This window comes from Macaca mulatta, chromosome 1 (assembly GCF_049350105.2).
Source record: "Macaca mulatta isolate MMU2019108-1 chromosome 1, T2T-MMU8v2.0, whole genome shotgun sequence".
NCBI classification, from domain to species: Eukaryota; Metazoa; Chordata; class Mammalia; order Primates; family Cercopithecidae; genus Macaca; species Macaca mulatta.
The window spans coordinates 190,090,001-190,115,476 of record NC_133406.1 but is presented as its reverse complement, the minus strand read 5'-3'; the positions used below and the strand labels follow the sequence as shown (position 1 = coordinate 190,115,476).

Below are 25,476 nucleotides of genomic sequence, written 5' to 3'. Positions count from 1 at the left end.
TAGACTCTTAGGAGGGATAATAGAGAACATCTAATTCAATCTCTTACCAAATGTAGAAATTTCTTCTGTAGTAATGTAAAGAAAAGATTCATTTTCCAGGGCGTGAATAAGAGAGCCAATTTATGTTTAATGCCATATAACATTTCTTCTGTGTTTTGTCTTTTATCAATAAATAAATATTTGTGAGGGCCCACCAAATACATGATGAGATAAGACATGGTTTTTGTCTTTAAATCAAGGCCTCCAAACAGTAAATGTAATCTAGTATATTACTGGGGTCTAGATTTAGTGGTTCAGATGAAGTGCTGGGGAAAATCAGAAAAAGGAATGGGTGCTTAGAAGTCAGGGAGAACTTGATGATGTACTGTGCAACTCCTAGGACGGCTAGTAGAAGAAGAACCATCACTTACTCACCTCTGCATTCCTAGCACCTACTATATTTGTTGCATGAATGGGCCAATTCATGCTTCAATAACCTTTATCTTCACTATGACAATGTTGATTGTACAATCTTCCTTTTTCTCTTCCAACTACTTTTGAAATCAGTTTAATTCAAAGATAGTCAGTGTGAATAATTAAGTTTCAGGGCCCTTTTCACTGTGTTTCCACCTCCACAGGTCACTTGAACCCTCAAAATAAGCAGGTATTGGTCCACAAGTATATGATTCTAAACTTACTGTCTGATTTTTAGCAAAGTGCACTTTTTATATAATTTCATCCTATCTCCACCCACTGACTGAAAATGTGACTTAGAAAAGGTGTAAAATATCCAAATATTAATATATTAGAGAAATTAGGAATTACTGCAAGCAGCACAGTATTGTGGGAAGAACAAAGACTATGGAGTTGAACAAATCTGATTTTGTAAATTAGCTGTTTCTTTGGATAATTTAAGGGCCTCAGCTTTCTAATCTATAAAATGAAGATGATACCTACTCTTGGAATTGGTCTGTGGATTAATAAATACTACTACTTTTTCTTTCTTTTTGTGTGCTTCAGAGTCAAAATTGGTTTTTCCACCCCCATCTCTCCAAATTAAGGATATGGTGAAATGTTTCCTAAAATAAGTTACAGCACCAATCTCAGACTCAGATCACTAAACAGGAAGTTATTCTTTACACCATGCTTGCCACTGTATTATACTGCTGCATAACTTCTAGAATATGCACCAACATCATTGTAAGATAATGTCCTATTCAGAGCAGAGATTTAAAGTATATGTATCTCTACTTTAAATCTACCTATATATTTAACATTGTCATGTTCTCTAATTTTTTCTAGCTGCCAAATTTAGAGACTTTGTTTTTGTTTTCGTTTTTGGATTTTTTTAAAGGGATGGGGTCTCACTCTGTTGCCCAGGCTGGAGTGCAGTGGCATGATCATAGCTCACTGAAGGCTTGAACTCCTGGGCTCAAGTGATCCTTCTGCTTCAGCCTCCCGAGTAGCTGGGACTACTACAGGCATGCACCACCATGCCCAGCTAAGTTTTAAAAAAACAAAATTTAAGGCTGGGCATGGTGGCTCACGACTGTAATCCCAGGACTTTGGGAGGCTGATGTGGGCGGATCACGAGGTCAATTCAAGACCAGCCTGGCCAACACCGTGAAACCCCATCTCTACTAAAAATACATAAAGTAGCCGAGCAGGATGGTGGGCGCCTGTAATCCCACTTACTCGGGAGGCTGAGACAGGAGAATTGCTTGAACCGGGGAGGTGGGGGTTACAGTGAGCTGAGATCCCACTACTGCACTTTAGCCTGGGTGACAAAGCGAGACTCCATCTCAAAATAAATAAATAAATAAAAATAAAAATAAGAGACACAGTCTTGTTATATTGCCCAGCCTGGTCACAAACTCCTGGGTTCAATGGATCCTTTTAAGTAACTGGGATTATAGGCATGAGCCACTGCGCCCAGCCAAATTTGGACACTTCATGATTTTATCATTATATAAAATGTTTCAGCATCATTTATTTCATCGTTGGTTGGTTTCTCTTGGAACCTTGACATTTATACATAATGTCCTTATGTATTTGAAAACAACTATCACCCTAGTGGATATAAAAATGTGGGAGTGCATGGCTGGGCGCCGTGGCTCACGCCTGTAATCCCAGCACTTTGGGAGGCCAAGGCGGGCGGATCATGAGGTCAGGAGATCAAGACCATTCTGGCTAACGCAGTGAAACCCCGTCTCTACTAAAAATACAAAAAAATTAGCCGGTCGTGGTGGCAGGCGCCTGTAGTCCCAGCCACTTGGGAGTCTGAGGCAGGAGAATGGCGTGAACCCGGGAGGCGGAGCCTGCAGTGAGTCGAGATCCGCCACTGCACTCCAGCCTGGGCGACTGAGCGAGACTCCGGCTCAAAAAAAAAAAAAAAAAAATGTAGGAGTGCTTCAGTTGCAATCTCACCCACAGGAGGAAAGTCTTTAACAGATAAGTGACCAGGAAAACAGAATATTGGCATCTTAGTCACTCATCAAAGCTTTCAAGCAAGAGCTGATTGTAACCGAGCATTTATTATGGCTCACTTGAGACAGCTGATGTTTAACACAAGAGTTGAATAGACAGGTTGACTGTGTAGGCTTTTCCTCTAAACTTTATATCTGTTATGAGTTAGGTAATCAAAAAGGAGTATTTAAGGATCACATCACCTAAACTCCCTAAAGAATTATCATTACTGAAAAAAAGATTAAATACAAAGCTCTCTGCTTTTACAGGGGATTTATATTTTAAAAATCTATTTAAAATAATCTGTCTTCTGCAAAACAACATAAGTTCATTGTCTATTACTTTTCCTATGGACTCTCAAATAAAATCATGCAACAAAATTCTCCCTTGACTTCAGTGTCAGGAAATCTTGAGAAGAACTATTATGATTCCATATGTCATATGAGAACTGTAAATGATAAAATGTAAATGCTCTCAGGTGTATGATCTGGCACATAAGAGAAATACAATATATATATATGGAATGGACAGATGAAAAACTGATTATACGCCTATGACATTTCCTTTCTCTCCTTTACCTACTGGAATTCTAGAGCTAAACTTCAACTCAGGTTCTTATAAATATATCTATTTGCTACTTTTAATTGGTTTACATCTAATTTTATTTTTTATTTTCCTATTTTATATTGTATGTACAGAGATTATGAGATTATGTATAGAGATTGTATCAATTTTTTAAAGGAAGCAAACTGTAAATGCTAAATGGAAAAAAACCCCAGACATATATACAGAGAGAATATAAGAGGAGCAAGAATTTTCCCAATTCAAGCACACTATATGGCACACAGTTATGGTACACAGTTTAATGGTATATAGTACACAGTATATGGTACACATATGGTACACATCTTAATAAATACTTTTTTGGATAAAGAAATGAATAGATGGTAGAATGAATGAGACAGTAAAAAGCTAAAATTAATGATAATGAAATAACTATCATGAGGAATCTGTGTCCTTAAAAACATGTAAATACCATGATTTTAAAATGTATAAACCAGTAAACTTGCTCACAGTACCCTATACAACTTTAAAAATTCACTTAGAAAGATGGTTTATGAATAATTAGAATACAGTAGTGATGAACGGCAGGCAGCACAGGCCATTAGGAACACACTATTCCCAAAACTAACTGAGAGTTTCCTAGACTGAGAATGCACCAGCATTCCATAAGTTCTGACTATCTGGATTTCAGTAAGGCATATAAAAGGTGTTCCAAAAGATCCTTTAGATAAGATTTAGAAATACAGGATAAGGTAGATAAGTTCATTTGTCATCAGGAAATTGAATCTATAGAATGCTACCAAATTGAGACTAGTCTCAAATAGTTTACTAGCTGGCTTTGTCCTGTTAACATTTTCATAAATATCTGAGACAAATAAAATATTTACATGTAGATAAATGCACTGAGCACTTACTCTGTACCAGACTTTAAAATCAATCATCCCATTTAATTCTAATAACTCTCTGAGGAATGTAGTTTTATTTCCATTTCATGGTATGACAACTGCAGGCCAGGTGCGGTGGCTCATGCTCGTAATCCCAGCACTTTGGGTTGCCAATGTGGGCGGATCACCTGAGGTCAGGAGTTTGAGACCAGCCTGGCCAACATGGTGAAACCCCATCTCTACTAAAAATACAAAAAAATTAGCCAGGCATGGTAGCGTGAGTTTGTAGTTCCAGCTACTCAGGAAGCTGAGGCAGGAGAATCACTTGAACCTGGGAGGTGGAGGTTGCAGTGAGCTGAGATTGTGCCACTGCAGTCCAGATCCGGCAACAGAGTGAGACTCTGTTTCAAAACAACAACAACAACAACAAAACAAACAAACAAAAAACTATAGCTAGAGGGTTTAAGCAACTCACCCACAGTCATTATGGTGGCCTAGTGGCATAACTACAATTCCAATCCTGGTCTGAATAAATCCAAAGCTCATTTATATTCTTAATCATCATGATGTTCTAAATTCTTATAACATAAACAAATAATTATTTAGCATTTTAATAAGAAACAAAAGTGGAAAAGATTGATATAACTCTTATCCTTATAAAGCTTATATTCATTGGAAGAAATATAAAACAAATTTTAAAGTAAGCAAAAGTAATGGCTTATTATGGAAAGTTCTAGGAGGGTGCTATGAAAAAGAATGATGGTGAAGCCTTCTCTAGAAAGGTTAATCAGACCTTTCTGAAGGATATATAGACAGGACAGAAAAATGGGCTAATTTCTGTCTTTCTGATAACTTCTTTTATTCTCAAGCAACTAGTGGGGGAAGCTGGGAAGGGGAGGTAGAGAGGGAAATGATATATGTGGGGAATGAAGAGTAGTAAGAACTAGATATCTCATTCAGGCAAAGAAAACTAACTAGAGAATCCCAAATCCCAGTAGGCTTGCCCAGCATTATTGTGTGCTTATTTGAAGCTTGTGTTTATTTAAAAGAGAAAAAGAAAAAGGAGAAGAGAAGAGAAAAGACAGTGTGACTTTCTCTAGCTGTGTTCAACTGCAATACAGAAGGTGAACAGGTGGGTCCAACAAAATGAGTGTAACAGACAGTTTAAAGTATCACAAGGAAATTATAATGATGAACCTCAAAGTCTAAATAGGATGAGGAATATGAAAATTGGATATAGGAAAGCACAGATGGGATGTGAGAAAGATCAACAGATTGGAAGGCATGAGGAGATAAAAAAAGTCTTGAGGACCAGTGATACTTGAACAAATAAATAGGAGTGGTAGGAAGTGGTGATCAGAGCCAGATGTTTGAAATCAAAATATATGAGGTGATATAGTTTCTATTAGTGACTCATCTAAATGTAAATACAAGGAAGAAGAAAAATTTTCTGGAGAACATGTCTAGGAACCGAGAGGATTATCAAGAATGATGACAGGAGTACAGATGATAAGGACTTAAGACTCATTTATGGGTGATAAAACTTGTGAAGGTCAACAGACAGAATCTGAACCCCAAACAATCTTGTCGATCAACTGCATTAGTAAAGAATGGCAGAAATCTGGTTTAGCATCAACTCAAGTTGGAAAACAACAATGGGGTTTTAGTTGATTCCCTGAGTTCAACAGAAGCCCACAATAAAATTTCAGAATAGAACTGTGCATAGCACCAGACAAACCTCCTCTAGAGCACTATGCTTGATCCTGGCACCTTCAGAAGGGGCTGAGCCTAGACACACTATCGTATGAAGAACAGTGAAAAGAACTAATTATATTTGGTAGGAAGAGGCAGGGAAAATAGGACTAATGAGAGCTAGGGTTACATTGATAAGAGGCTGTTATAACGCAATAGAGAAGTTAGGCTTATATCAGGTAACTGCAAAACCAGAACCAAAAAGGATAAAGTTGTAGAAGTTCTCTATAGAAGAAGCATTTTAGTAAAGACATTTCCAGTTTTTAGAGCAGCTAAAAAAAAAAAAAAAAAAAAAAAAAAAAAAAAGCTATCTTTTGAAGCTTTCATTTCCTTGTCTTGGCAATATTTAAGCACAGGCTGGAGCAACATCAGCTAAGCATGTTATAGAAAAAAAGGCCTGAGTGGCCACAAGTTGTACTGCTAAGGACATGTCTAAACCCTAACGCTAAGATTGGGTGAATTTCACGTTTATTTGTTCCTTGACCAAAAGGTCCATGGACTTCCGTTATACCTCCTGCAGGACTTTGCACACTAGATGGTTATCTAATACATTTCTGTTGCTGAATCATTCAGCATGGCAAGATCATGGGAAAAAAAACATTACGTGGTAGAAAAGCACAGGTAGCATTGAGATTCATATCTGGTATAGCCATTGCAGTGACCTCACAGAACCTCTCTGAGACACAGTTTCCTCATATGTGAGATGGGATCTTGCTATTTACCCTGCAGAATTGTGGAAAAGATTAAATTTTATATATATATATATATATATATATATATATATATATATATATATAGAGAGAGAGAGAGAGAGAGAGAGAGAGAGTTAAATTCACACATTTATATAGTGTCTGACAATATAATTAATTAAGAAGGTAATTAATTGTTGTAGTTGTCATTATGTAGTTTGGATTTTTAAAAAGCAGTACGATAGTCTTGCTTTTAGCTACTGATAAACTTTTAACAGATATTCCTTGTTACAAAACGAAAGAGGTAGAAAATTACTGTCGTCTTCTTCACTACACCTCACTAAAATCACTCTGATCAGATTATCACAAACTGGTAAGGGTAGCATGCTTATGCTATAATCTGATATATTATATCGAACTTCACCAAAATTTATTTTTCAAATGAACCCTTGCTTACCTCACATTTTTCTACTGAAAACAATTGTATCCAAGTCAGAATATTACAGACAAAGGTCTCAGGTCAAATAGGTGAGTCACCCTCTTTTTATGGATGAAAAAGATCTGGAAATGTTACACTACTTGTCTAATATCATCTTGTTTTTCATATTTCCAGCCTGACTGAGCCTTACTTCTTAATTGCTCTACATTCTATGATGACTGACATCTGTCTGTCTGCATAAACAATGAGAAAACAGTTGTATTGAAAATTGTACTTTCTATGAGCCCAGGAGACCAGCCTGAGCAACATGTTGAAACCCGTCTCTACAAAAAATAAAAAAAAATAAAAAAAATAAAATACTAGTACAAAACGAATTAGCTAGGTATGGTGGCATGAGCCTGTAGTCCCAGCTACTTCAGTCAGGAGGCTGAAGTGAGAGGATCACTTGAGCCCAGGTGGTCGAGGTTGCAGTGAGTCGAGATTGTGCCACTGCACTCCAGCACAGGTGACAGACTGAGACACACACACACACCCCCCAGGACCCTGACACACACACATGCTCCAAAATAAAACCCAAAAGCTTCTAAAAAGCTTCTGCATAGCAAAAGAATGGGAGAAAATACATCTGACAAAGGATTATTATCAAGAATCTACAAGGAACTCAAACAAGTCATCCAGAAAAAAAAATCCCATTAAAAAGTGGAGAAACAACATGAACAGACATTTTTCAAAAGAAGATATACAAATGGCCAATAAACATGAAATAATGCTCAATATCCCTAATCATAGGGAAATGCAAATTAAAACCACAAGATACCACCTTACACCAGTCAGAACAGCCATTATTAAAAAGTCAAAGAATAACAGATGTTGACACAGATGCAGTGAAAAGGAACTCTCATACACTGTTGGTGGGAATGTAAATTATGAAAAACAGTATTCAGATTCCTCTAAGAACTAAAAGTAGATCTACCATTCGATCCAGCGATCCCACTACTGAGTACCCAAAGGAAAAAAAGGTCATATCAAAAAGATACCTGCATGCATATGTTTATTGCAGCACAATTCACAATGGTTAAGATATGGAACCAACCTAAGTACCCATTAACCAATGACTGGATAAAGAAAATGTGGTAATGGCCGGGCGCGGTGGCTCACACCTGTAATCCCAGTACTTTGGGAGGCCGAGGTGAGCGGATCACGAGGTCAGGAGATGAAGACCACGGTGAAAACCCGTCTCCAAAAAAATACAAAAAATTAGCCGGGCGTGGTGGGGCGCCTGTAGTCCCAGCTACTCGGGAGGCTGAGGCAGGAGAATGGCGTGAACCCAGGAGGCGGAGCTTGCAGTGAGCCGAGATTGCGCCACTGCACTCCAGCCTGGGCGACACAGCGAGACTTCATCTCAAAAAAAAAAAAAAAAAAAAAAAGTGGTATGTATACGTATGGTATGTGTATAGATACATGGTGTGTGTATATATATGGTATGTGTATATATTATATATACTGTGTGTGTGTGTATATATATAGTGTGTGTATATATAATGGAATACAACTCAGCTATAAAACAAGAATAAGGTCTTCTGCAACAACTTGGATGAAACTGGAGGTCATCATGTTCTCACTTACAAGTGGAAGCTAACTATGGTTATGCAGGGGCCTATAGAGAGGTATAATGGACACTGAAGACTCAGATGGGGGAAAGTAGGAAGGAGGTAAGGAATGAAAAATTACCTATTGGGTACAATGTACATTATTTGAAAGACAGGTATACTAAAAACCCAGATTTCAACACTATACAATTCATCCATGTAACTAAAAACCACTTGTACCCCTAAATCTATTGAAATTTAAAAAGAAAATTGGTCAGGCACAGTGGCTTATACCTGTAATCTCAGCACTTTGGGAGGCGGAGGTGAACAGATTGCATGAGCTCAGGAAATTGAGACCAGCCTTGGCAAGATGATGAGACCCTATCTCTACAAAAATATACAAAAATTAGCTGGATGTGGTGGTGTGCACCTGTAGTCCTAGCTACTTGGGAGGCTGAGGTGGGAGGACTGCTTGAGCCTAGCAGGTTGAGGCTGCAGTAAGCTGAGACTGTGCCACTGCATTCCAGCCTAGGCACCAGAGCAAGACCCCTGTCTCAAAAATAAAATAAAATAAAATAATAAAATAAAATAAAATAGAAAATCAGTTTTCTTTAAGAACAGCAACTGACACATTTTAATGTATACAGGTCTGCTTCAAGAACTAACAAGTTAATACATAGCTTTCCTAACAGCCACATAATAAAATGTGTTGCTGAGACGGTAAATTATTTGAGACTGCTCAGAGAATCCAGTAGCTCATTTATTACTGGGACTGGGCAATGTAATTTCTCAGATTTGAGGTACGGCAATCAAGGCTTTTTTATTTTTCACATGACCTTGCCTCATTCCTTCCTTAGCTGAGATATGTAGAAAAGTATTTGCTGAAAAGGACTTTCTTGGTGCTGATCATGTATTGAGGAAAAAAAAGCACATGAAAGCAATCTATTTAGGATTCTTAAACTGTTGCTGTAGCTACAGACTGAGTTAGTCAACAGTAGATAAACTGTCAAATGGCTTTTAAAAAGTCTTTATAGTTAACTCTGTTCTGAATAATACAAAACTATCTGTCACTCCTCTACTACCATAATGCTATTAAGTACAAAGACACAAACATATTCTTGAGGAAAGGACACGAAATCCATTCTTTAATAATTACCTGAACACATCAGAAACAGGATTCCACCCTACTTTCCAATTCCAGACTAACAGAAACTTTCCTTTTTTTGGTGGTATATTTGGCAGATTAGAACATTAAGATTTTTGGGCTTTAAAATATCTTTTGGCATCTATGTAGACTGACAAGCAAACACTGTAAAATATGTCAGAGGAACCAAATTACTTATGTGGTTTTATGTTACTGAACTAACATGTTTCTTTTATAATTTCTCTGACTGTTTTACTATCAGTATTTATAGAAGAGGAGAAATGTGCTATGAATTTCAATGGCATAGGGGATATGATTTAGTAAAAAGTCTACTAAAATATCATCAATATAAAAATTATTAATGAGAGCAGTTAAGGAAACAAATCTTTTCAGACCTTTTTAATTTCAGGCAAGAAGAAAAGCAAAATACATGATGGCATATATATAAGATATTTCACTTCATAAATATTCATTCATTCATTCATTCATTCATTCATTCATTCATTCATTCACACACAGGGTCTTGCTCTTTTGCCTAGGCTGGAGTGCAGTGGTGTAGTCTTGGCTCACTGCAACCTCCGCTTCCCAGGCTCAAGCACCCTCCCAAGTAGCTGGGACTATAGGCATGTGCCACCATGCCCGGCTAGTTTTTATATTTTTAGTAGAGACAGGGTTTCACTGCGTTGGCCAGGCTGGTCTTGAACTCCTTGCCTTAAGTGATCCGCCTGCCTCAGTCTCCCAAAGCACTGGGATTACAGGTGTGAGCCGCCGCGCCCAGCCCAAATATCTTATTTTTAGAATAAGATATTTATCTTATTTTTGGAATTTGTTTCATTAGATTACTCATGTTTTATATCAATATAAAAACTGTATGTTCTAAAATACAAGCATAACCAGCTATTGGGAGTAACTATTTGCATATGACTACACATGAGTACACTGGTGGGGGTGGGGGTACAGGTTACAGAATGGGGAAGGATTCAGCAACAGATCACAAACAGGGAAAAGTCTGGAATTAACCTCAAACTTCATCTTGAGACAGTGATGATTCTTTTAATTCTGTGACTCTCATAATCAAGATACCTAGAATATTCAAAGAATATTCAAAACACAGAGTAATCGGGAGATGACCAAGGAGAACACCAACAGACTTATAAGAAAGATCTAGTGCATGAGAAAAATAGAATTTGACAGAAACTTAAAATGTTATTATTTTGGAATGGCTTGCCAATAATACCACCTTTGTATCTCAGCTTCTGACAACAGTTTTCACGGGCTATTTATTGACAGCTGTATCTGAGTTAAATGCATATTTCCTGAATAGCATTAATTAGATTAGTGCAGAGGAAAATGGGCTTTTTTAAAAAACAAATGCTTTGATTCAAATACAATGCATGTGCAACCAGGCAGTTGTAACTATAGTACTAGGTAGGAGTGTGGGAAGTATCCAAATCAGAGTAAAAAAGGCTCATAAACTGGTAATTTTAAATTATCTCAAAGAACATTTTTAAAAGGATAATCTATTTTGGCCAGGCGAGGTGGCTCATGCCTGTAATCCCAGCACTTTGAGAGGCCGACGCAGGCGGATCACCTGAGGTCAGGGGTTCGAGATCAGCCTGACCAACAAGGTGAAACCCCATCTCTACTAAAAATACAAAAATTAGCCAGGTGTGGTGGCAAGCACCTGTAGTCCCAGCTACTTGGAAGGCTGAGACAGGAGAATTGCTTGAACCCAGGAGGCAGAGTTTGCAGTGAGCCAAGATTATGCCAATGCACTACAGCCTAAGTGACAGAGCGAGCAAGACTCCGTCTCAAAAAAAAAAAAAAAAAAAAAAAGGATAATCTGTTTTAAAAAAAGAATGTTGAATGTACTATAAAGAGTTTAGCCATCAACTACATAGAGACTGGCTTGTTCTCAATTGTAAGAGGCCATCACTTTTATCCATTCCCCCTTTCCTTTCCTTTCAGTACTATTAGGAAACTATTCACAAGTGTACCCTTGGACAATGCTGAGCAGTAATTATGACTTGCTGACAAAGAGATATGAACAATTACTGAGCCCATTTTGAAACCCTACACTAATAAAGTCATTAGATGCTGCCCTAGCCATGATCTCTCTAAAAGCTTCTGAAGTTACAAGAACACACAGCATTGTTTGCAGGGACAATTGCTGCTGGCAGAACGCAAACCTTGAGTTAAACCATGCTGCAAATTGATCTTGACATTCTGTTAAGACCGCCACTAAAAATCAAAAGCAGAAGAGAAAAGGAGAAAATGAGTGGGTAGGATGTAATCATGGAACAGGAGGGGGTTCCTCCTCACCTTCTCTCCTCCCTCTTCACAAAACAAACCAGGGAGAAAATGACAAACTCTCCTGGTGTTTTGGAACCTTCATTTTAAAGCATTAATTAAGCCCTTGACCTGGGATATTTAGGATGGAAATACACTTCCTTTAAAAGTACTGGAAGGAAAATGTTGCACAAAGGGAATAAAGAAGTTTAGGGAAAATTATATGGAAATCTGGCATGAAGGTGCTCCTGAAGTCTTAGTACCCTGACCACAACATGTTCATCTGTTTTATCAGCTACCTCTGCAGAATCCATATTTGTACCTAGGGTAGCAGCTGGAAATTAATACTCCTGTGTCTCCCATGCAGACTCCACACCTGGGCTATATCTGCAGGATCAAATGGAAGTATAGGGTTAGAGTAACATGGTCAGCAAGCCTTCAGCCAGGCATGAACCACTGAGTAGTTTGGAATTAAGGGTAAGCCACTGTGAATATGGCTAATTACTGAGATGGAAAGTACATGTGAAGACAGCTTACTGATAATAAGTGCTTTAAGTCAATTAACTCTTGCCAAAGATTAAGTAATGTGGAAAACTATCACTTGAATATTAAGCCTAACAAGTACCTGTCAGCACAGCAGCGGAAGTTTGCAGTGACCTGAAATGCCACACCCAAGGGCATTAAGTTCAAAAGCTAATACTGACAGGCACAGAATTCTGTCTGTGAATATTGGTATTAAATGTGTGTACAAAATTTAATACAATGCTATGTATATTTTATATGCAACCTGTATAACCCAAGCACTACTGGCAACTCCTGCGGAACTGTTTACAACTACTCTGAACACTGCTTAGAAATAGTGTGCAATGCCTGATTTAACACTTAGTAGCATGTACACTGATGTGTAAAACATTTTCATCTCAGGTACTTACATAAGCAATTCATTTTCCAGCACTCACAGCTAGCTGATTACCCAGTTGGCACTATTCCAGTGAAATTCAATGTTTGATTCTAAGTGTTCTAAAATTAGATAATCTAAACCAGCACCTATATTTGCTTTGTGGACCCTCCTATGCAGAACAAGAGATACCTACTAACCCACTTATTACTGGTTAATACTGGCGGTTCACTGAGTCACATACGTGATGTGGCTTTCCTTGATGAAGCAACTTCAGCTAAGAATCCACAGGTCAGCCTGGAGGGCACAGCCTTTATGGAGGGACAGATTAATACTCACTGTGCTGGTGCTTTACATAGTACTATTTATGGTTAATTCTGATGGTGTTCTAATAGAACATGTCTGAATGCTTGGTCTCTTCCACCATGTAGCCAGTCTAGCACTCCGGGCATGGGGACAGGTTTATAATCAATTCTCCCACCATTGTAGAAGGTTCAGTACCATCCCAGAATGGCCCAACTTGGGAGACCAATTACTTCTGGGGTATCACAGAGGCTTGGTGAAGTCTGGGGAAGAAACTCTGGAACCAGGATGAACTCATCTGGGTTGGAATTCAAGCCACTTTCCAGATGGCCTGGGAACACCTGAGGCACATGGGCATACACCATCATATTCTGAGACCCTACAATGCCAGCAGTAGACCAAGTATCCAATCTGAACATTTTAAATTCATTCTGTAAGGAGAATGAAGGTTTTAGTACCATATATTAGTACCATTAGTGGCTACAGGGGAAGATCACACAATTAGAGGAATGTAGCTGCATTTCCAATGTTCTTGCCATTACCCAAATTGGTACTCTCTTGTTATTTTTCAATAAGCCTATTAGAGATTATTTGTTTATTATCAATATAGTACTTACTCTTTAAAAGGTAATTATGGCCAGGTGCAGTGGCTCATGCCTGTAATCCCAGCACTTTGGGAGGCCGAGGTGGGTGGATCATGAGGTCAGGAGTTTGAGACCAGCCTGGCCAATATGGTGAAACCCCGTCTCTACTAAAAATACAAAAATTAGCCAAGCATGGTGGCATGCACCTGTAGTCCCACCTACTCGGAAGGCTGAGGTGGAAGAATTGCTTGAACCTGGCAGGTGGAGGTTGCAGTGAGCCGAGATTGCACTACTGCACTCTAGCCTGGGTGACAGAGCGAGACACCATCTAGGACGGACGGATGGAAGGAAGGAAGGAAGAGAAGAAGGAAGGAAGGGAGGGAGAAACGGAGGGAGGGAGGGAGGGAGGGAGCGAGGGAAGAAGGAAGGAAGGAAGGAAGGAAGGAAGGAAGGAAGGAAGGAAGGAAGGAAGGAAGGAAGGAACTTGTGTAAAGCAATGGAATTACAGACACAGGTCCCTCAGGGAGCTGACAACCTAGCAGGGAGATAGACAGTGACCATACAGTGTAATGAGTGCTATTAGTACAAGTTAGTATAGATATATTATGGGAGCATACAGAATATGCATTTTAACCCTGATTGAGGCAAGAGAAGGATGGGGAGAGGCAAGGCTTCCTGGAAGTGATACCTGTCCTGAATTTTAAGAAATTATTCTTTCATAGCTAAGCACTCATTCATTAAGAATACATTGTACTAACAATATTTTTATTGTATTAGTTAAATCTATGATGGTTTTCTACATGATACATATCCAAAGAATATCTTAACCCTGCTTCACTGTCTGCTTGTAGACATATGCCAATGCTAGGATGAATCATTAACAAAAAAACTTCTTTGGATTTGTCCATGCTGGCTGGTTGACCTTAATTCTCAATCTGGTTCAGATTATAGAGGATTATATTAGCTGGCCAGCTCTCTCTATTCCTTCTCTCCTCAATTATTTCAACTACTGACCCTTTGTTCCCCATACATAATTATGAGGTTTTAAACACCAATGCCCTTTAGTAAAGAGTAGTAAAATCTGCCACCCAAAAGACTAGGAATGCTACTATGGTAATATAAAATCTTTAAATAGAAAAGAGTAAAGTTCTGACTTCATGTTTCTGTATGTCATCTCTTTCAAATCCCTCTTTGACCCCCTTGGGTACAGTAAGTCAGTATAAAGTTCATCTATACTCCTAAAGTACCTTATACATACCTCATATTATATATTAGCTCTTATGTCTGTTTTGCCTACTAGACTATGAGTGTTTTGAGGGTTAGGATTGTGTCTTGTTCCACCTTTCATTCTCAGATGACACACCATTCCCGGTTCATATTAGTCAGTGTTATTCAATGAACAAACATAACAAACACAGTTGGTCTTCTGCATCTGTGGGTTCTGCATCTGTTGATTAAACTAGCCAAGTATCAAAAATATTCAGAAAAATATTGTGTCTATACTGAACATGTACACTTTTTTCTTGTCTTTCTTACCTAAACAATACAGTATAACAACTATTTACATAGCACTTACATTGTATTAGGTATTATAAGTAATCTAGAGATGACTTAACACAGATGGGAGGATGTGCATGGGTTATATGCAAATACTATGCCATTTTCTATCAGGGACTTGAGTATCTGTGGATTTTGGTATCTGTAGGAGGTCCTGGAACCAATCCTGCATAACTATGAAGTGATTTACAGGATCTTCTTGTTTACTGTTACCTATCTGTTTTTAGCTCTTTCTTTTACAGGTAAATCCTACTATTTCCATCAGAATTACTGGTCAAACCAATATTTCAGAAATTAGAACAGGGCATGGTGTCACACGCCTCTACTTCCAGCTACTTGCAAGGCTGAGACAGGAGGATTGCTTGAGGCCAGGAGTTTCAGGCTGCAGTGCACTATGATTATGCACTCCAGCCAGGGCAACGTAACGAGACCCTGTCTCTTCAAAAAAAAGAAATTATACCTTTAGCACTTCTCAAGACTACCAAGGACTTCCTGTCATTGTTTTAAGAATGGCTCTGAAATCCAACTAGACATCGTGGCCCAGAAGACTGCAGAATATTTTCCAAGGAAAAAAACCTACTATTTAGATATGCAATATTGAAATTATAAGCAACATTCTTAGATGGAAATAAATGCATATATTTATTTGCTAAATGCTTTCTGAGTTACTTTTTCCTAGAATTTAAAAAAGTGCCTTGTTTACTGAAACCAACAAAACGAATAAGCCCTTCCAGGAGATCACAATTTAGTAGGGGAGATGACAGACATTAATCATTACAGCTAAAGTTTCATGTCTCAGTTCATATTTGGAATGTTCTAAGATCAACTTAAGAATTATTCCAACATATTTTATACACAGTGGGCTGGAAACTCTAAGTATTCAACTAAGAAAGAAGGTTATTAGAATCATTTAAGAGGTGTAAAAATCCAAATCATCAACATCACAGGGGTTATGACATTTTATAGAAGTGTTTCTTTTTTTATTCCAATTTTTAGAGAAATTAGGAAATTTAATTTATAATGGCAAGTGATACTCATATTCTGGTGACTTCACCAAAGCATTCACTTAGTTTTATATCCTTCACTTATCTCCTACACACATGAGAGAGCCATAGTAAACTGTGACTAAAGAACTAATGCCTCTATAGGCTTAATCAGAGTAATCCTTAAGCAAAAGTATATCTGCTTGGCAAGTCTCTTCCTATCTTGGATATCAACATCCTCAGCTATAACATCAGGTGGTAGTCCTAGAAAACCACTAAGAAAACATCCAAATAGCTTACAGGTCCAGGACTCTCTAAATTTTTATGGCCAGTGTGAACTAGGTTAACCAGATATAGGACCAGACAAGTTATTAACCAGGAATTTATTTCCAAACGTACATCTATCATAAAAAAGTAACAGTTAAAAGGAAACCCACAACAACAAACTTACTTGTGATGCCTAGAAATCTATTCTGTATTTCCATATATTAATATGTCCCCATTTCAGCTTACAATATGCAAATGATGGCATAATACCTTTTGACATGTACCCCATGGATCAACAAATATTAGTGTAAGCAGTCGTCTACCGAATCGAGAGTGAAAGCTTGAGGTTTTGTTACTCAAAGTTAAAAGCATCTAATGAGTGACACAATCAGTTTTCATGATAAACACCTCTGGATAAATGTGGTGTAAAAATCCAAGAAAGATAATACAGTAGGAAACCCAATTAGACAATTTTATTTTGACGAATCTACAATATGATAGGTGGCAAGAAAATTGTGGTTAAGTTAAACCCCCTTTTCTTTTTTTGAGACGGAGTCTCGCTCTGTCGCCCAGGCTGGAGTGCGGTGGTGCGATCTCAGCTCACTGCAAGCTCCGCCTTCGGGTTCACGCCATTCTCCTGCCTCAGCCTCCCGAGTAGCTGGGACTACAGGGGCCCGCCACCATGCCCGGCTAATTTTCTTTTTTGTATTTTTGGTAGAGACGGGGTTTCACCGTGTTAGCCAGGATGGTCTTGATCTCCTGACCTCGTGATCCGCCCGCCTGGGCCTCCCAAAGTGCTAGGATTACAGGTGTGAGCCACCATGCCCGGCCTAAACCCTTTTTTTGAGCAATAAACCAGCCTAATCAATTATCTTACAGTTTCATATGTCAAAGTCAATCCCCTTTTTGGGAATATGTCATTCTAATGAATTTTCACCTTGTGTTTATAAAATGTGTATTTTCCCATTTGCCTTAACGGTAATAATGATGGATCAAAAGTAGCTATGTAATTTTATTTGTTACTTTATTTTTTTATTACTTGCTTTTTAATTTTCTGATATTTTAAAAAAACTTTTATGTCTGGAGGGTACATGTGAAGGTTTGTTACATAGGTAAATTGGTGTCATGGGTGTTTGTTTTACAGATAATTTCATCAATCAGGTATTAAACTCAGTACCCAGTGATTATCTTTTGTTACTCTAAAATAGAGAAATATGATACCTTTTACATTTGTAATGTGGACAGAACTATTAATAGATTTTGAATAAGTATGTCAAGTATCTTAAATTATAGAAATCATCCCATTCCCCTATTGCCCCATTTGTGGTTCCTATAAATGTTTATTAAATTGAATTCCTAGATGTTCCTATTTTCAATCTTTAATATTACCTTTTACAAATTTTCATGACAGATACTTAATTCAAAATGTAGATTGAAATATCCTATCATACTTAATAGTCAGTTCTGCAGTTCATTGAGAAATAGCTCTAAAGCCTTAAACAACACCTTTATTTAGTGTTTTTTAAAAAGTGTCATAAGGAGTTAATAGGACACAGCTGTACTGGCTCTTGCTAATAAGCAGCTTCTGTCGCTTTGGTCACCACAGGTGTCTCTGTAACCTGCAAACTCTTATTACTAGTGTATCAAAGTTGTGCTACTTAACAGACTTCTTTAGTAAAACATAACAAAGCAATTACATGGCTGTTGATTGCCAGTCATAAAAAAAAAACCCCTCAAACACTGTTTTTCAAAAGAAACTACACTGCAATTTTTTGTCATTGTAAAATAAAAGGAACTAAGGAATTAAATGGAGGATAGAACAAAATAACAGCAGGTAGCCCACTGAACTTAGCCACTACAGATGGTTTAGAAATAGTGTTTCCTTCTCCATCAAGTTGTGGATAAAAGGAAAGGAGGAGATTCCTTACTGCCAGTGAATGGCAAAAGATTTAGCCAAGTCTCCAGTCTCTGTATTTTGCCTCATGAAAGACCTTCGATGTGGCATTTTTATCTGTTTGTGGCACTGCTTTTCATCACCTTTAACTGAGTGTGAATAATAACCTGATTTAATTTAAACAAATACAGGTGCTAAAGATTCTTTATTTATGTATAACAGGGAACATTTCCAAGGCAAAACGAAGTCATCTCATGAAATTTCCTAACCATTTGCTTAAAGAAATGAAGTATTAGATTAGGAAATAGCTTCAACATTATTTTGCCTCACATTTAAGGAAAGAATCATGTTCTTTTCTGATTCAGATTAAATAAAACAAAGTCTGAATGATGACCAAAAATTCAGTAAGCCATAAAGTAACAAAAAGACAAATCAGATGGTTTCTAATTGTTCTATAATCGTTTAAATTAGGTAACTGTAATATGCTTGCCTTGAAATGAATTAATTTAATCTCCCTGTTCATAAACCAGCAATCTGCAATTACGATTGTGTTAACACACCCAAAGTAGCATCATGGGATGTCATAGACACATGTGTAATTAAACATGATGAAATATATTTCAGATGGGAAACTGAAATAGGCAAAATATGAAGAATTGTTAATCACTTACAGATACTATGATTAACAAACTAAGTAAACTCATCCTGACAACTAGGAAAGGAATTTTTTTCCCTATTGAGAATATGGAAGTATTGTTGGCTGTGTGCAAAAGAATGTGTGCAATAAAGCGATTACATCAATTAGCATATGCTAGAGTTAAGCTATTACCAACTCCATTGGACTTGTGCAGAAAGTCCTGCCCTCTTCACTGAAGTTATTAAAAAATAAACTTACTACTAAGATTATATATTAGACTTGTTTTGCCTTTTCTGAACATCATTAAAAACATTAGTTTTCCCTAAAAGTTCAAAAACATATTAGAAATGTCTGTTGCATTGCAAAAATAAGATGAGAAATACATTTTTATTTTCAGGTTATGCTTGAATTTAAAAAGTTTTTATAAGTTAAGGTATATTTTCACAATTGCAAATAACTGCATGTGTTAGCTGCAATGAGCAGCTTTTGTCTAATAAAATGCAATGGTAGAGAGTTTAATGCTGAGGATGAAAAATGTTTATGATGATGACAAACACAATGATTTTTTTTTAATAGAAGCCCAACTTATAACTTGTGAACAACAGTATTACCTTGCTCTGTTGGAGTCCTTTGTCAGATCCCAAGCCCAGGTTATAAAATTTTGACTCAGATAAGAAACAATGGATTCAGCACAAAGCATTTGTGAGCAGAAGACATTGGTTAATACACTTTCATCATGGTGGAGGTAGATAGCAAGAAGCTTTCTCTGAAAAGAGGAGAAAAATCTGATCAATTAAGATATCCACTAATGTAAGATTTCTTAAATTTTAGACAGGCATAATTAGTCTATGTGAACAGCAAAGACAAAAATTAAATGCTATTCCCTAAAAGAGTACTTTACATTGTGGAGTTCCTAAAGCATCTAAAATATCAAAAAATTTTACTTCCTTACACCTGAAAAAGGCTAGGATGATTATATCTAATTTTTCAGACTGCTATTGCAGATTTCTGTTAACATGTGCAAGCCTATCTCAAACCAAGTTGCAACAGAATTGTATTTTGCTTAAAGAAAATGGATTTACTATTCTTTTCATTTAATAGATATATGTAAAGAGAAATATTAACTTTGAACTGTTCAACAATACAGAGAAAAAAATTCATTAAAACAGAATGACAAAATTCCTCTTACATATTTTTTATGGTTTTAATCTGAACAACGGATAGTCTCTTCCATTTGAAAGGAAAAGGTCTGAAATGAAGTTTTCTTTTTGTTCTATAGATAATTTTAAAGTCCTTAATGTGTTCTCATATTAAGCCCTTATTTAACAGCATATAACATATAATTGCCATATGAAGAGATAGAAAAATATTCAGTTCACATGCATTCTTTCTAGTTTATATTTCAGAAAATATCCACTGTGGCTTTTCATATAGAAAATTATTATTTCCCTTTTGCCATAATAAAAGTTGCTTTCAATAAATGACATTTGGTCTCTTAAATGTGTCTTCTGTCATAGTTGGATACTCAATGCAATAATTAAAACTAAAAACTGAAATTGAACAAGGTAATAAGTATAATAAAAACAATGGGTATAAGTAGCCATTGATGGTTTGCAACATGTTAGCTTTACCAACAATGACTATAATGATTAAAGAGCTTAAATTGTTGACTACCTTCTTGGTAGTCAGTTCTTGAAAGAACTAAGTTTAACAATACTCACAATTACCAGGGAAAGGAAAGATAAAATTTTATGGTAAAGACAACATACAAACCAATCTTTGAAATTCTGTCAAAGGAAAATTTCAGGGAAGCTTAGTATCTTTCCCTTTATGTTAAATAAGAATGTGATGACAGCAAATGAAAATCTGCTGTGTGGGATTCTGAAGAAAAGAAGGAAACTTACAGAAAAATATAAGGCTCATGCTGATGAAAGGCTAATGAAATCTGACGTTAGGAATTATCTCGATAAATAATCCAAATAATAGTAACAGTAATCATCATTAAAATTATTTCTTACAAAGGTAAACTTTATAATAGATGAGAGTAGCCACAGTTAGGTAGATTAAGATTCTAAAAGCATCTACTATGAATAGGAGACACTGTTACTTTCACAAACGTTATCTACTTTAATTTCCAGAATAAATCTTTAACATAGCATCCTTAACCCCATTAGCATATGAGGAAACTGAGGTTTAGAAAGCGGACTTGTTCCAAATGTCACAGCTAGTTAGTAAGTAATACGAGGACTGGCTCCCAGCTTGTCTAACTCCAAGTCCAAGTAAGTGTTTTTTCTCTGATACTACAGTGGTAGCAGGGAAATCAACCACACTGTAGTCAAGGCTTGTGGAAGCACTCATATAGCATGAGGATGCCAGACTGCTTTGGACTGAGACTCAGAGACAGCTTGTAATGGGAATAAGGGCAGGACTCCTGCGTATAAGTAGCTCAGCTGATCCCACCCTGCTTCTATGTGTTAATTCATTTATTCATTCATTCAACAAGCATTTGTTGAAATACTCTTTGTGTCAGGCTCAGCAGGAAGCAGTGGCAATAAAATGATGAACAAGAAAGACTTGGGGTTTCTTCATCTATGTTGATGTCTGCAGAGAACGGTATCAGGCTTCTAGGAAGTTTGTAATCAGATACATTGTTAGAGAGATACTTATCTAGTAAATTCCTACTCATCCTATAAGGCTCAAAAAAAAAAAAAAAAAAAAAAAGCCTCTATGAAACCTTCCCTGATTCCCTCAGGCAGAGTTAAGAGCTTCCTTTCCTGGGTCTGTATCTCTTTCTGTTAGTATTACAATTGTTTACCAGTTTCCCCTCTACACTAACTTTCTCAAGAAAGAGAATGAGGTCTCTTTCAGTCTTCTTTGCGTCTTTAAACTAGCATGGGTCCCAGCCTGTTTGACGAAAGAAACAAGAACACTGATATGAGCCACAGCCCCTTGGCAAAAAAAGATACCCCATTGCAGTGGCAATGCAAAATCAGTTTTAGTAAATGAGTCAAGAATTCTGATGCTTTAGGGAAAGTAATGTGAACCTGGCACCATTAACAAATCCAGAGCTCTTCTTCTTAGGAGCTCTCTAACTGAATAGACAGAGGGATGTCAACCTCTAATTCAGCTTGATCGTTTCTCAGCAACTACATTTAATGAGACACTGGGAACAAGAGAGCTGTCCACTTTTAAATCAGCATATTTCTAACTAAACAATGGCAATGGCTAAATCTTTAAAATGCCTATTTCTCTCAAGAACACTGCAATGGAACATTTAGACTTTGGGAAAGAGATTAGTGATTTACATTGCTATCTCACTGATTTAATTTAAATGCTCTTCCAAACCAAACACACATGTGCCGAAGAGGCTACTAAGAAATCCAACATGCAGAGTTCCCTATAAGTGCAGCCGACAGTGTTGACTGAAACTAAACTTGGAAATCCAGGGCACTAATGCACAATATCAAGCAATAAAACAGCATCTCTTTGGCAATATTTAATTTAAAAAAGAAGAAAGAGGCAGGCGAAGATCAGGCACTGTCTGTTTTGGAGGATCAACCATTCTGCATTTCAAAGCATTGGTCCCTGCAATATCCAGGTTACTGTGCTAGAATCTCGACTATTATATCGCAGTTGTGAGAGGGAGGGCAAAGATGTGTTTACTCAGTGATTAGGCCCTTAGAATAAGCCTCTAGCTCCTAGAGAGACAGCTCACCACTTATTCATTTGGGCCAATTCACAAAGCCTAGGAAGATTAAACATCCATGCTGAGAAGACAAGCGAATGCAGACGGTGAAAAAGAAATAAAAATTCTTTAAAAACTCTGAGATGACTTCATTATTTTTCCACAAGGAAACTTTAGGAAAGTGTTTAGTTAGAGAAAAACCCACATTGACCTCTCTCTAAACCCTTAATCTTTCCTTTGTGGTGGCACTGCTTTGTGGTAAGCGACTGGCTCGCCTCGCCCCTCTTTTCACTGGAAGCTGAGAGAAAAAAGACTCTGGAGAAACAGTTTTCGTTCCAGGGACACAAACCCCTGACACTGTTAAACATGAGATGCCAGGAAAACACACTTAAAAAAAATTCCCACTTTAAGCTCTAGACTGAATGTGAGAAAGGAGATGATAAAAAGAGTATCCCAAGAGGATCTTCAGGCTGTGGGTACCCCAAAGTAGCCTTCAAAAGGAAAACTAATAATTTTAAAATAATCTTTTCTCTGACATAAGCTTTCAACAAAAATTTTTCTGCTGCTTTTATGACAATAAATAAGCAAAATATAAAGACTCAATAGTATGGAAGTGCTAGTAAATTTAGGCTATATAAATCTGATTAAATTACAGTCACAGATAAATGGACTCCAGACTCAGATTTCTGATTATCTTACTGAGCTCAATTAAGCACAGGCCAAAAGAGTGAGAACTGGGTTCAGCATATCAACCAATTTGGAAGAGTTGAAATGGCAAACTAATCAGAAAACTGCTTTCGTGAAGAAAAGCAGTACCACAGAAAATGAGTAAGAAAATGTTTTGATTTCTATTACTACTATAACCAGCTTTTCTTTTGGCCCATTAATAATTCAGTTCAATAACATTTAAAGAGTACCTATGTGTTAGGGATTGAGACTATAAAGATGAATGAAACAGTTTCCTTACCCTCAAAAAGTGGTGGGAAATAATGTGTGGAGGTAAACGTTTTATTTAGTACCATCTAACAAATGATAATATTGCGGCATTAAAAAGAATATATTGTATTTGTCCTTTCTAATTTGGCAGAGAGGGTCTAAGTCTGGCAGACCACAAAGGCAAACAACCAAGCTACACTATCCTGATTCCCTCCCTGTAATCTAAGTTTTAGTAACACAATGCAAAGGGAAGTCTCCAAGCTTTAAAGTAACAGAGAGCTCTGTTCTAAATCCAGTTTTGCCACTTAGCAGCTGTGTGACCATGGGGCAAATGGGTTGTTGTAAGCATTGCAGATAATGTAGGTTAAGTACCTATTTACAAGGCCTGGCCCATAGTAGGTGCTGAATGAAAGGTAGCTGTTAGGATGAAGATTCCTGAACTATCCATGCAAAATAAAGGGTTTTGAAAGCAATTTCAAGAGAAATAATGGCCATGAAAATGTATTAAAGATTAAGCAGCTCCTTCATTTTTCCTACTGGCAATAGTGTCTGGGATGCTTATTGTGTCTCTGCGTTTGGTGCCTCACTAATCTTCACATTCAAATCCAGGAGCTAAGGTACTAAGTTGATGCTTAAGAAATGCCCAGCTGACAGCAACCAATGTGACTTGGCCTTGAGCTACAGTAGCTATTGTATTTAGACTCTTAGTGTCACAGAACCATAGAATATTACAGCTGGAAGAAATGTGCTGTGTCTCAAAATAAGTCAGGCAGAGAGCAGATACTAAGGAAATATTTGCTGATGAACTAAAAAGAAAGGGTTCCATTTTGAGTACCAAAATATCCATAATCTGCATGTTCAATGCTTTTAAAGTTGATATGACAATTTCTGGGAATGGTACAATGTAGTTCATAGGTTTTTTTCAGCGTAAAAATTATAGTATAAAATAATTTCCTTTGTGTAAATTGGACCTGACTTGCTTTCTCTCCTTCCCATTTGTTCTCCTTTTCCCTCATCATTAACATCACCATAGTAATCAGAATCATTATCACTATCACTTTTTGTTTTTAAGTTCGGAGATGGCTCATTGATACAAACAATGGATACAATGATACAATAAACACCCATTTATTCTTCACCTAGATTTACCAATCATCAGCATTTTGCCATATTTGCTTTATCATTCTTTTAATACTTCCCTAAAACATTTGAATGTTTGAGATACCATGACACTTCTATCCTAAAGAAATCTGTCTTCTGAGAATAATACATTCCCTTACATAATCATCATATTTATATCACACCTAAGACATTTAATATTGTTACAATATCATCTAATATACAGTCCATATTCAAATTTCCCCCAAGTACTCCCACAAGTCCTTTGTAGCTGTTTTATTTATTGTTTTAAATCCAGCATCTAATTTGGATCATTCCAATACTTGCCAACTTCTACAATGCTATTCTTGTATATGGATGTTCATAGGTACAGCATAGCATACAATCATGACTCAAGATAAGTGCAATGTGAGAACAGAAGCAGGACAGTAGGAAGCCACACTATCTGGGTTCAGATTCCTGCTTTGCCATTGCCCAGCTATGTGACCTTGGGAAAGTCACTACACTGTTTTGTGCTTGGGTGGCATACAGTTCTGAAGGTTAGAAGTCTGTTAAAATTATTTTCTAGATGGGAATAGTGAGGAAGTAAGGCTGGCAAATCAGTAGTAATGAGTAGTAACAGAGGAAGTCCTGGGGTCTAGGCATGAACATCAGATTGGCTGCTTCTTTATGAAGATGATACTTAAAAAAAAAATTTTTTTTAATAGAGATGGGGTCTCACTATGTTGCCCAAGCTGGTCTCGAACTCCAGGGCTCAAGTGATCCTCCTGACCTGGCCTCCCACAGTGCTGGGATTACACACTGGTCTGCGAAGGTGA

At 37.2% G+C, this 25,476-nt stretch overlaps 1 protein-coding gene and 2 long non-coding RNA genes across 7 annotated transcripts in view; 1 reads left to right on the top strand and 2 right to left on the bottom strand.

Annotated features, from left to right (window-relative positions):
* Positions 1–25,476, bottom strand: part of FAF1 (Fas associated factor 1) — a 518,996-nt gene that overhangs the window by 102,288 nt on the left and 391,232 nt on the right. For all 5 annotated transcript variants that reach the window (XM_077993853.1, XM_077993852.1, XM_077993856.1 and 2 more), the window contains 1 exon segment: positions 19,530–19,684. In XM_077993853.1, coding sequence (XP_077849979.1) covers positions 19,530–19,684 — 155 coding nt within the window.
* On the bottom strand, positions 1,299–5,918 carry LOC144333500 (uncharacterized). Its single transcript, XR_013402188.1, has 2 exons — positions 4,137–5,918; positions 1,299–1,619 (listed from the first exon to the last, which is right to left on the bottom strand). It is a non-coding gene; the product is annotated as an uncharacterized LOC144333500 (long non-coding RNA).
* Positions 14,114–17,689, top strand: LOC144333509 (uncharacterized). Its single transcript, XR_013402205.1, has 2 exons — positions 14,114–16,941; positions 17,236–17,689. It is a non-coding gene; the product is annotated as an uncharacterized LOC144333509 (long non-coding RNA).